This window comes from Fulmarus glacialis, unplaced genomic scaffold, assembly GCF_000690835.1.
Source record: "Fulmarus glacialis isolate BGI_N327 unplaced genomic scaffold, ASM69083v1 scaffold6331, whole genome shotgun sequence".
Lineage (NCBI taxonomy): Eukaryota > Metazoa > Chordata > Aves > Procellariiformes > Procellariidae > Fulmarus > Fulmarus glacialis.
The window spans coordinates 15,172-28,313 of record NW_009192105.1 but is presented as its reverse complement, the minus strand read 5'-3'; the positions used below and the strand labels follow the sequence as shown (position 1 = coordinate 28,313).

General features: G+C 40.9%; 1 protein-coding gene across 1 annotated transcript in view; it reads right to left on the bottom strand.

The window, feature by feature from the left end:
* Positions 1-5,525: 5,525 nt before the first annotated feature.
* RNMT (RNA (guanine-7-) methyltransferase) overlaps positions 5,526-13,142 on the bottom strand; it is a 21,666-nt gene continuing 14,049 nt past the window's right edge. Inside the window, exons 8-10 of the mRNA XM_009586931.1 lie at positions 10,746-10,847; positions 8,223-8,256; positions 5,526-6,328 (exon numbers count right to left, since the gene is read on the bottom strand). Of these exons, the coding sequence (XP_009585226.1) occupies positions 6,291-6,328; positions 8,223-8,256; positions 10,746-10,847 (174 nt within the window). The 3' untranslated portion in view covers positions 5,526-6,290. The remainder of the gene's footprint in view (positions 6,329-8,222; positions 8,257-10,745; positions 10,848-13,142) is intronic.

The window sequence follows — 13,142 nt, the reverse complement described above, 5'->3', positions numbered from 1 at the left end:
CTCAAGAGAGAGCACAACTCTTACAAAGCTGTCTATGGAAACAATATGGCCTATGAACTAAAAGAATATCCTTTCCTCGGGCTTCAACTATTAACAGCACTGATCAGTCAGACCTTGAATGTTCAAACATCTTATCCTGAAAGTGAATTTCAGTTGCTGGGAGACACATTAAAGCGAATAAAAAGATGACAATGTTGAGAACCAGCTTCAATAAAATGAAGAAAGGATGACAGCTTCCATCAAAATGGCATTTATGCACCATCAGAAAACCTTTAACTTATCAAAACTTAATTTATCAAGTTAGCTTTGTTCTGCCTTACATCTTTTCTCTAAGTAACAGAAACATTCAAGGCAGTACATAAATCTATGATGGTGATGTATTAAAGAGGTATGCTATAAGGGAGGTTAAAGGAAAGCCATTTCACCAGCACCAGCAAATCTATGTAAAATGCTACACACTGAAGCTGCAAAAAACTAAACTATATTAGCAGGTTTTAGTTCAGTACACAGTATTCATAATGTCATCAGCACAACGATTTATATTTCAGACTTTTTTCTTTAAATCTCAAATGAGGTTTCTTGTTCAAAAACCACTGAAACACTTGACTCCATGTCTTCTGGCACTTAAATGACCTGATTTTTGTGCTTCACACTTCTGAAAAATCAGGACACTTATTTGCATTCATGAGTAACAATACGGATGTCTGTTCCCTCACTTCCATACAGACAGAGGCTTTTATTTGTAGCATACAAGGAACACTGGGGACTGAGATTACAAGACTACTGTTAATCGTGCTTGATATTAGACAACACTTTTCTCCCCCCAGAAGCATTATTACATCGGCAGTAAGTGCATTGCAAAAGTGGATTTATTATCAACCCCTTGATTACTCTGCAGATGTTTTAAATTTATTGCTACCCAGCTTAATGTTCCCTAAATTAACTGTTTTCAAAGTCTTTACAAACACAGTTTAGCAATTAGAATACAGCATATAATCACTCTTTTTAATAAAAATAGATACTAGAAGAGAGAGTGCTTTATTAAATAGACTATGACTCAAAAGGAAAACACCTTTAGTCAAAGGACTGAGATGTTCATTATGTAAATTAAACTATTCAAATGTAACAGGAGTACGTGTAAGATTTGCAGCAAGTCTAGCTTCCTAAGTCAATCAAATACACTCTACCAGGCAACATACCTCCTTAAGCATTTGCTTAAAACTTAAGCACAAAACACAGCACATGCTTAAGTGCTTTGCAGGAATTTCTACCACGCTGGTGTGTAATTCACAAAAGGAAACTCATACAGTATAGCACTGATACCACGGTAACCTACTGAAGCATGACACGTTTCCTGCACAAACACAGTATTTCATTTCGTTATTTTTGCTGTAAGGTTGCAGAATATCCTAAACCCCACAAGGAACAATTACCTATACTAACAGTGCTTGGGCAACTTCGTTGTAACCTCAGCTACAGGACAAGGAAACAAAATACATAGCTGCTTCTTTCAAAAGTGAAAAAAGGCGGGAGAAAAAAAGTTAGGACAAATTGACACTGGCAGCCAAGTACCTTTATTTTGAACAAGTTTTGCATCCTTACCTCGGCAAATGCATCTTTCATGAGCACTGAATTCATCTTAAATGAAAGGGCTGTTTTTTGGCTTGACTCTTTATCAACACAAAATTATACGTATAAATCATTGTACTTTTGAACACATTAACCAATTAGTTAAAACAGGATTTTCATACATCCACTTCCATGGTGAACTAAGTGTTTCCTGAGGCAAGGAATCTATTTAACATAAGTGCAAAACAGTTTTTTCAGCTGTGCTGGCTCTCCACAGCAACTACATGCTGAGCAACTGGGTTCTACCACAGTTCTCAACTGCCTGCCATCACAGAAGGAACTAGAGGAAAAGGTTGCACCTCTTCTAGCTCCTGTTCCCAACTCAAATGTCTCAACACCTAGGTGTGAGAGGATAAACTGAACTACAAAGTTAAGTTGCCATTTCTAATCTGAATTCCTTGATTATGTAAAGTGAATTTAAAAATTGAACCACTTAATTGGTGTAGCACCCTTCATGTGTCACTCCTCCCTTCTTTCTTAATTCAAGGGATTGCCAAAACTCCTTCTACTGCAAAAAATCATGCAGCTCAGATGACCTCGGCACTCCCCTGTCTTCACTTTTTCATCAGCAATCCTGAGGGCCTTGATGTTCTGCGCTCCTTTAATTGCTTCTCTGAGGCCATCCAGTTCTACTGGGAAGATACATCTTGTATCAGGAAATGTTGCAGGGCTATCCAGTTGCTGCTGAAGTGCTATGATCTTGCTGGGATCACAGAGACATGGTGGGATGACTTGCACGACTGGAGTGCTGCAATGAAGGGATACAGGCTCTTTAGCAAAGACAGGCCAGGAAGACAAGGTGAGGTGGTGGAGTTGCCATTTGAGTAAGAACATAGCTGGAATGCATAAAGGTCTGCCTTGGGACGGACGATGAGCCAACTGAGAGCTTATGGGTAAGGACTAAAGAGATGACAGGTATGGGTGACATTATAGCGGGTGTTGGCTATAAGCCTCCTGACCAGAAAGAAGTAGTGGATGAGGCCCTCTACAGACAGCTAGAAGCAGCTTCATGTTCACAGGCTCTGGTCCTCAATATCTACTGGGGAGACAACACAGCAGGATATAAGCAATTCAGGAGGTTCCTGAAGAGCATCGATGACAACTTCCTGACCCAAGTGACAGAGGAACCAACAAGGAGAGGTGCTCTGATGGACCTCATACTCACCACCACCAAGGGGCTCATTGGCGATGTGAAGGTCAAAGGCAACCTTGGCTGCAGTGACCATGAGATACTGGAGTTCAGGATCCTGAGATGAGGGAGCAGGGCAAAAAGCAAGCGTAACGCTGGACATCAGGAGAGTAGACGTTGGCTTCTTCAAAGATCTGCTTGGTAGAGTCTGATGGGATAAGGCCCTGGGGGGAAGGGAGGGGCCAAGAAAGCTCGTTAATATTCAAGGAATCACCTCCTCCAAGCTCAAGAGTGGTCCATCCAAATGAATAGGAAGTCAGGCAAAAATGCCAGGAGGCCTGCATAGATGAACGAGGAGCTCCTAGCAAAACTCAAACACAAGAAGGAAGCACAGGAAACTCAGAGGGTGCAAGCACAGACAAGTAACCTACTAGGAATATAGAGACACTGTGCAAGCATGCAGAGATGCAGTTAGAAAAGCCAAAAACCCACCTGGAATTGAATCAGGCCAGAGATTTCAAAGGCAACAAGAAGGGCTTCTGTAAGCACATAGGTGAAAAAAGGAAAACATGAGCCCAGTGCTGAGTGGGGCAGGGGCACTGGTGACAGAGGACATGGAAAAGGCTGAGGTCCCAAATGCCTTCTTCACCTCTGTCTTTACTAGCAAGACAGGCCTTCAGGGATCCCAGGCCCAGAGACCAGGTGGAAAGGCTGGAACAAGGAAGATGTGTCCTTGGTTGAAGAGGATCAGGTCAGGGAATACTTAAGCAAACTAGACATGCTAAGTCCATGGACCCTGATGGGGTGCACCCACATGTGCAGAGGGAGTTGGCAGATATCATTACAAGGCCACTCTCAATAATCTTTGAATACTCATGGCAACTGGGAGAAGTGCCCAAAGACTGGAGGAAAGCAAATGCCACCTATATTCAAGAAGGGCAAGGAGGAGGAACAGATGGAACAACAGATACTGGAAACGATTTCCAGGCACATGAAGGACAAGAAAATCATCAGGAGTAGTCAGCATGGATCCATCGAGGGGAAGTCATGCTTGACCAACCGGATAAACTTCTATGATGAAATAAATGACTGGCTTGGTAGATGAGGGGAGAGCAGTGGATATAGTCTACCTTGACTTCAGGAAGGCTTTTAACACCATCTTTGATGAGCAGTGAGGTGGATTGCAAACTGGCTCAGCAGCTGGTCCCAGAGAGTGGTGATCAGTGGAACAAAGTCTAGTTGGAGGCCACTAACAGTGTACCCCAGAGGTCAATACTGGGTCTAATCATGTTCAAAATCTTGGAGTATCTCTCCTACGAGGAAAGGCTGAGAGAGCTGGGTCTGTTCAGCCTGGAGAAGAGAAGGCTCAGGGTGGTAATCTTACCAATGTGTACAAATACCTGAAGGGAGGGCGTTAAGATGGAGCCAGACTCTTTTCAGTGGCGCCCAGTGACAGGACCAGAGGCAATGGGCCTAAACTTAAACACAGGAGGTTCCCTCTGAACATCAGGAAACACTGTGAGGGTGACCGAGAACCGGCACAGGTTGCCCCAGGGAGGTTGTGGAGTCTCTGTCCTTGGAGACACTCAAAAGCTCTCTCTCTGGTCATGGTCCTGGGCAACCAGCTCTGGGTGAACTTGCTTGAGAAGGGGGTTGGACCAGATGACCTCCAGAGGTCCCTTCCAACATCAAACATTGTGTGATTCTGTAATATGTTGAAATTTGCTTAAAAGAGGAAAGACACTCCACTGTATTTCCCCTCTTTTTATTCTGATTTCTTTCAAAAATAGCGTAACAATGTACTTGCAAATGAAATCTGATACAAGAAATCTAACAAAACTAGCTTTGACGCACACAAATTTCAATGAAACATTTCAGCACTTCTAAAGCGTTGGCATTTTTCAGCTAGTTTCATGAGTACTAATTCTAGCAGACAAGAAAGTCTTGTTTTCTTAATTTCAGCAGCAGAACTGACTGTGATTCTATTGCTTTGGTGAAGGTGTTCTATACAATAACAAAAAATAAATCAGGAGTCATGGAGGGAGGAGTATGACCTAATAACAGGGGGAAGGCAATACAACTACAAACTCAAATAATTTGAACGCTTAACTTTATAACAGAAATGTTCTTTCCTAGGTTTATTATAACTTTTCAAAATATTCATGTACCATCAACATTTCATCTCTATGTAAACTATACTAGCCAACAGCAGCAAACAGCTACTGTTAGCCCAAGAAGGGAGAGAAAAAACATGAAGTAACCACGCCCTCCCAGTAGTCAGTGGCTACAAGCACGTGGAAAGCAGAGCAAACACCATGTCAGAAATCCCTAAGCCAGCTCTAAGAGACTGACGGGCAGTTAAGATGGTAGTTAGGCACAGTTCTGCCTATTGATATCATTAGATCACATTCCCAAGCAAAATATTTGGCTCTAATTTGAGGATTGTTATCCACATGTACCAGGGTGTGTACACATATACATAGCCCTCCCTCCCAGAGTGAACTTCTAGTATCCTTAAATGTTATACAGGCTCCCCCGCTTCTAGTTCATGATCCAGTACGTGACCATGTTCCTAATGCCTTAGGACTGCAGTGAGGTCCCCATCACCACCAACAGCTCATCCTTCTGCCGAACCCATTTGGAATTTTATGAAACAAGTAAGAAACACATCCTAAGATCTGTCTAATGAGTTTTGGGAGACATTAAAACTACCAAAAAGTCAGGACAGTCTTTAATACAATAGAAAATGTTCAGTAATCTAAGTTCAGCAGCTGTTATTGATTACCGCATAGTCATATTTGGAAAAACAACATAAAGATTTAAAACTTTAGAACTTCAGTTCTTTCAGAGCAGTTTTGTACAGAACAAACTCATTTAATCTTGAAAGCACCATGAAGTGACACTACGTATCAGCAAGCACAAAAAACAAGAACATCATGGGACTTTACCATGTAAACTACACCTTGAATACCACTAAGGTAGATTTACACTGCAGGCTTGAGCACAGCACAGAGATACTGAAACTGACTCAGATACTATTTGCCACTTAGCTCTGCATGCAATGTAGACATACCCTACATGTCTGAATATATCTCATTATGAACTAACTGAGCTCTGCAGTACAATATTTAGGCCCTCATTCTGCACCACTGAAGCCAACAGTCATTCTTCCATCAACTTCAGAAAGTGCAGGGTCAGGCTTGTAATCACAAACATACTTCTAATAAAACATTTGTTTCTAACATGAAGTCGTGTCAAGTTCAAACAAGAATTTTGAGAGCGTGCAGATTGCTTACAAATGCTTAAAAAGACTGGTTCAGAATCTTTCTTATATATACACACACAAGTCCATCTGTCACAGACAGGCAATGTAACTCAGAATCATGAGCTTGCTCTAGTTTGTGGTAGTGTCCTGCACACTTCCAATAATTAAAAATTAAAAAATAAAAAAATAGTTGCCACAATGGATTTCTGACCATTCCAACTTGCACATGGATATGATCTCTTCTTGCTGCATCCAGTATGTGAAGTTTCACAGTTGCTTCTCAAATGCAAATACCAAGTAAATACCTAAAAAAGAAAATGGAGTATTTAAAGTTTCAGCTTCCTCTGCCACTCGATTAAGTTTGCAAAACATAAACAGGTTGATACTCTGCCCAAACAACCTGTTAGCAGGTTACTGAAATGATAAAAACTGCTATGGTTTCCCAGTGAGTAAATCTAGCATTCAATTCCAGCATGGTTTTAGACATGTTTTCACAATAGAGCTAAGAATGCACAAAAGCAAAATATTTTAAATACTGTTGATATGGTTAATGCGACGCTAACTTAATTAACAATATTACTGAAATGTGAATGTAATTCATAAATTACTATTCCATTCTACACATAATTAACATTCACAGGTACATAAAAAGTCATATGCAACTAAGTTTAAAGACTCCTTCATACACACAGTAATGGACAATTAGGGGTGAAATGATCAACTTCATTTTTAATTAAAAAGTGAATAAACTCACAGTACAAAATTATTAATTTTGCTCTTTTAAAATATCACGGACAAAGAAGAAATATTTACAAGCGCTAGACAGCATTTTCTCAACTCCAGAACAGTATGATTCTAGAAATGGATACTCATAGAGTCCACACCAGCACCCTTGGGAAATACTTATTTGGCATATAATCAATGCCAGCTATGTCAGAAATTCTTATGCCTCATACCAGATAGATAAGTTAAACCAGTTTCTTGAGACTGTGACTCTAATTAAACATTTATGGATTTTCACTTGAACTCAGCTTTTGTTTTAATGGATGAGGTGCCATAGCTACATTGCAAATCTTTCAAGACAAGCCTCAGCAATAAAGCAAAGTTAAGTTCCATGTAATGAGCAAGCTGTGCTTATACCTAACTATCAGAAGCTCTGTACTCCAAATCTCTCTGAAAAAAGAGACGACTTAGAAAATACAGTCATCACTGAACTTTTAAAGGTATAAAAAGCCCCTCTCAATTAGATTAATAGTTTACATAATACTTTTACATTGCTGGAATTAATGTCTATCTTATGATTCATACCTTTAAAAAATAGACAATAATTTAAGAAAGCAAATACCTTAACTAAAGATTTTTTCATTCATGAATTGAACAGCATTTTTTGCTTGTTTGTAAACCACTAACACAACCAGTATAATGGTCTGCAAAAATGCAAATGCTGGTTGGCTGCAGTTACACAGAAGTTAGTAATAATCTCTCTGGGAGTCAATTTTTATCCTTAGAATTCTCAATCTCTTATATGAGAGTTTTATTAGACTCAACATTGGAAAAAAATGATAATAAAAGTTTTCCATGGCACATGCTCACAAAATTTCTAACATATTTAACAATAGTGTATCCTTTTCGGTGTCTGAGGCACTGACTTTTTTCTCCTCCCTTTATAAAACATTCAAATACCTCTTAACCATCCATGCTTTAATCGCTTCTTCTTGAAACATATATGATTACAGGCAAAGAGTAAAGCTTCAGTCCCTGTCTTCCCAAAACAGATTGTATTATTTTTGATGAATCTATGTCCCAACTGGAGTTTGTTTTCTAGTTGACTTATAACAGTATAATATCCCAAGTGTACCAAACAGAAGTATAGTATTTAATTCTCTAACAGTAGCAAAATAACACTGGCATCCTATTTTCATACACCCTAAGTAAGGCTTCCCCAAACTATGTTAGCCTGAAAGTTTGCGTGCTAGAAGCTACTTAAATAAAACAAAATTCCAAACTATTTTATGCATTTCCCTCCCAATTTCTTGAGATGTGTGCACTACATAATCTATACATAGGCATTTGAATAACATGAATAACAAAATCTTTTTGTATTTAAAATTTGGGTTTTCTTCCATAACCAACAGGGTATTTTACACACTTTCCACAGCAATCGTTCAGTCAATACTGAGTTTTCAAAACAATACTTACTTGTTGCTTCCCATTCAGATTTACTCAAGGTTCCCTAGAAGGGGACAAAAAACCCAAAAACACAGTTTCAACAAAAAATGAGGAAACAATAAAACACCGATTTAACTCAGGATAATCAATCTTTCACAAACCAACTTCTAACCACCACACTGGCTGGTTTTTTAGGGACTAGAAGAGCATTACTGTAGACCACAGATACTTACAACTCCAATAACTAGGACGGTAGGGAATTGGAACACCCCAGATAACAGAACACACCTGAACTACACAGATATAGGAGAATGAGCCAACAGCCTGTTGGGCTGGATGCCTCTGCAATGCAGAGCACGCTCGGTCCATTACCACTCATCAGTCATCAGCGTGACCTGGCTCAAGCTGCTCTCCAGCCCGAGATGCCCAACACTTCTGCAGAAGTCAAGAAGAGGCCCTATATCACGGTGCTGCCACCTTCCCCGGGAATACTGCCTGCCTCCACCTCCTTGCAGCCCACAAAAACTCTATCTGCAAGAGACTAACTCCCAACCCAGCTCACACATTGTGAAAAAACAGCCTGCCTTGCAGCCTAGGAAACCTTCTCCTAGCTCAGCCTTTCGGATGAAAGCAGGGCAAGTGCACAACTAAAAAGCTGCTGCCATTTACCCTACCAATTAAGAAGCATGAGGTAATAACAAGCTGGTCTTCTACTCTGCCCACTCCATTCCCTTCCAATGAGTCCTCACTGGGGGCATGATCTAGCCCATATGCTACCCACTGACCAATCCTGAAGAAATGATTCGTCTTTTAAAACGCTAGTGAAAAAAGGCTTGTTCAAGCAGATTTCTTCTTTGCCAGGTGACACAGCACCTGGCAAAAGAGGTCTTTGGTCTGACTTGACCATTCTGTTGTTCTTAAGCTTATTTCTTAAAAGAACCATTTTTCTTTTTTTTAGATTTCAAATAGAGAGAGCAGTTTCTTTTCCCTCTTGATGTAGGATTTTTATATATACAGTCAAAGGAATACATCTTCAAGAATTCAGAACATGAACAGTAGATAAACTAATGACTAAAAAAGAAAAATCCAAGCAGAAAAACTTCAAGGTGACCTCATGCTATATCTGTGACAATGAAATAGGATGCCATCTATCAGTAACTGTGTATGATTTTAGTAAAACTACAATCTTTATTCAAACTAGTCTCCAATTCTAGTTCTCTCTTGTCAAAGAGTCTCAACACATAAAAAAAGACCTAAAGTTCAGACTGAAAGAGCCAACATTGCTTAACAGGAACCATTCAGCATGAATAGTTAGGTTAAACCAAGCCTTTGCAACGTTTCCACTCAGCCTGACTCCCCAAATGCACAGACAGAAGCAAACACACAGCTATATACTACCCTGAATAGCTAGCCTGGCTACGGATGGAGAGGGAATAGCCAAACGGCAGCAGTTCCTGGGGAAAAATGACAGCAGACATTGCCTGTCCTCCTGCTCGCTTCCCAGGAACAGCAGCTGTGCAGGCTCCTGTCCATCATGCACCCAACTCTGAGACCAATACAGAAGAATGAAAGGCTGGGAGGGGACCAGCTGCAAACAACTCCAACATTGTCATGTACTGCTAGGACAATGGAAGAAAGAAAAACCCTTTATAAAAACATGAGAAACACAGCAAGCTCAGAAAGGTAGCATGTGCATTAGAAGACAGGACTAGAAGCAGAAAAAACATATTTAATTGGACCACTGATCTAAAATCTATATGACCTCCATTAAATATGGTTCAGTATTCTTTTATTTCTGAAGTCATAAATCAAGCTGCCAAAACAGGAGAAATGCAGAAAAATATATGACAGGATAGCAGACTAAGTTTCGTACAAGGTAAGATTACAATCATCACAAAGAAAGTTTCTTTTCATTCCAGAATGTGAACAGAATACCGTATTTAATAAAATCAAGGGCGGAAATATATGGATTCAGTTTTTTGCACATAGGAATAGTCTAATCCTAGGAGCTCTCTTAAAAAAAAAAAAATGAAGGCACAGCAGATTTTTAAAAATAACATTTACAGAACTTTAACAAAATCGGCCAAGAAGTGAGCTGGATCTTCTTCATCCAAAAAGACAATAGAAAAACAATGTTTAAGATTTCAAATACATACAGTATTACGAAGAAAGTTTTCAACTCTCCTGTCAGAGGATTAAAAGAAGAAAACTAAAGCTTTAAATTGGTAATGAGAAGATCCAGAAACATAAGAAAATTCTTCAAATTAAGAAGAGTTATGTTAGAACAGCTGCCAAGGAAGATGGCAAAATATCCTTTCCCTTTTGCACGTTACAAATTTCTTAATAGCTACCAAATTAAGTGAATTTGATTCTTTGAGTATGGGCTATAGATTAGATGAACTCCTCAGCCCTGCAGCTCTACGATTTTTCACATGCACAGAGACATTCATACCAATTTCATTGCCATTGAAATGAAGAAGGCACCACATGTCTGAAAGATCAGGACCTCAATTTTAGACACCATTTGCTCTAGTGAAGTAACAAATAACTTACCAATGGTAACTTTGCCTTGCCATCTTTGATGAACTCTTTTGCATGCTCATAATCATCAGGTTTATCAGAAACAAGCCTGGAATCACCAAATGTAGAATATGGCTGGACAACATATGAAAAAAAAAAGAAAAAAATATTAATTGCATAGTGAGATACATTAATCACATCAGTCAAGGGTTTGTCACAACATAGCCCAGAACAAAGGTCCATAATTATTAAAAGGATCTTAAATTTAGATCTCTCCTTTATAGCACCTATAAGATCAGGTCTGATATTCCCTACTTCCCAGAAAATCCGACACCCAGGATTTATAAATTAACTTATATCCTTATGTCTCCAAAACAGGGGAACAGAATAACTAAAAATTATTTCCTGTGTACAGCTCATTACGAGTATTAGCTAGATATACCCTCTTTTAGAACAGCAATTGAACAAACTAGCATCTCTTAAGAAGAACTACTAAGAAATGAGCAACTGTAAGATTTCAAGCAGAATGCTTAAAATGCTTTAATAACACACAGGAGCTGTAACAGAACTATACAACTGATTCTTCAAAACTAATACACACTTATTAAGGATCCCAGTTATTGCATAATGGTCTGTACTTAACAATGCAGTCCTCAGTTGTAAGTGACCACTAATTTAAGACCACTCTCACTTTTGGAATTACAGAATCATAGAATCATTTAGGTTGGAAAAGACCTCTAAGATTATCGAGTCCAACCGTTAACCTAGCACTGCCAAGTCCACCACTAAACCATGTCTCTAAGTGCCACATCTACACGTCTTTTAAATACCTCCAGGGATGGTGACTCAACTGCTTCCCTGGCCATCCTGTTCCAATACTTGACAACACTTTCGGTGAAGAAATTATTCCTAATATCCAATCTAAACCTCCCGTGGAGCAACTTGAGGGCATTTCCTCTTGTCCTATCACTTGTTACTTGGGAAAAGAGACCGACATCCACCTCGCTACAATCTCCTTTCAGGTAGTTATAGAGAATGACAAGGTCTCCCCTGAGCCTCCTCTTCTCCAAGACTAAACAGTCCCAGTTCCCTCAGCCGCTCCTCACAGGACCTGTGCTCTAGACCCTTCACCAGCTTCGTTGCCCTTCTTTGGACGTGTTCCAGCAACTCAGTGTCTTTCTTGTAGTGAGGGGCCCAAAACTGAACACAGTATTTGAGATGCGGCCTCACCAGGGCCGAGTACAGGGGGACGATCACTTCCCTAGTCCTGCTGGCCACACTATTTCTGATATGAGCCAGAATGCTATTGGCCTTCTTGGCCACCTGGGCACACTGCCGGCTCATATTCAGCTGGCTGCTGACCAGCACCCCCAGGTCCTTTTCCGCTGGGCAGTTTTCCAGCCACTCTTCCCCAAGCCTGTGGTGTTGCATGGGGTTGTTGTGGCCCAAGTGCAGGACCCGGCACTTGGCCTTGTTGAACCTCATGCAGTTGGCCTCGGCCCATCGATCCAGCGTGTCCAGATCAGCCTGCCCATAGCCCTCTGTGGAGCCTTCCTGCCCTCGAGCAGATCAACACTCCCGCCCAACTTGATGTCACTTGCAATCTGAGTGAGGATGCACTCAATCCCCTTGTCTAGACCATTGTTAAATATCTTAAACAGAACTGGCCCCAAAACTGAGCCCTGAGGAACACCACTTGTGACCGGCCAGGTCAAGCAGGACCTGCCTTTCATAAACCCACGCTGTCTGGGCCTGATCGCTTCTTGTCCTGGACATGCCATGTGTGGTACTCAAGACGATCTGCTCCACAACCTTCCCCGGCACCAAGGTCAGACTGACCGGCCTGTAGTTCCCTGCATCCTCCTTCCGGCCCTTCTTGTAGATGGGCGTCACATTTGCTAACCTCCAGTCAACTGGGACCTTCCCTGTTAGCCAGGACTGCTGATAAAGGATGGAGAGTGGCTTGGTGAGCACTTCTGCCAGCTCCCTCAGGACCCTTGGGTGGATCCCGTCCGGCCCCATAGACCTGTGTGTCTCTAAGTGGTGTAGCAGGTCACTAACCATTTCCCCTTGGATTATGGGGGCTTCATTCTGCTTCTCGTCCTTGTCTTCCGGCTCAGGGGGCTGGGTACCTTGAGAACAAGTGGTCTTACTAGAAAGACTGAGGCAAAGAAGGCATTAAGTACCTCAGCCTTTGTCACTATGTTTCCCCCCGCATCCAATAAAGGATGGAGATTCTCCTTAGCCCTCCTTTTGTTGCTAATGTATTTAGAGAAACATTTTTTATTGTCTTTTATGGCAGTAGCCAGGTTAAGTCCTAGTTGGGCTTTGGCCCTTCTAATTTTCTCCCGGCACAATCTCACGACATCCTTGCAGTCCTCCTGAGTTGCCTGCCCTTTCTTCCAAAGGTCATAAACTCTCTTTTTTTCC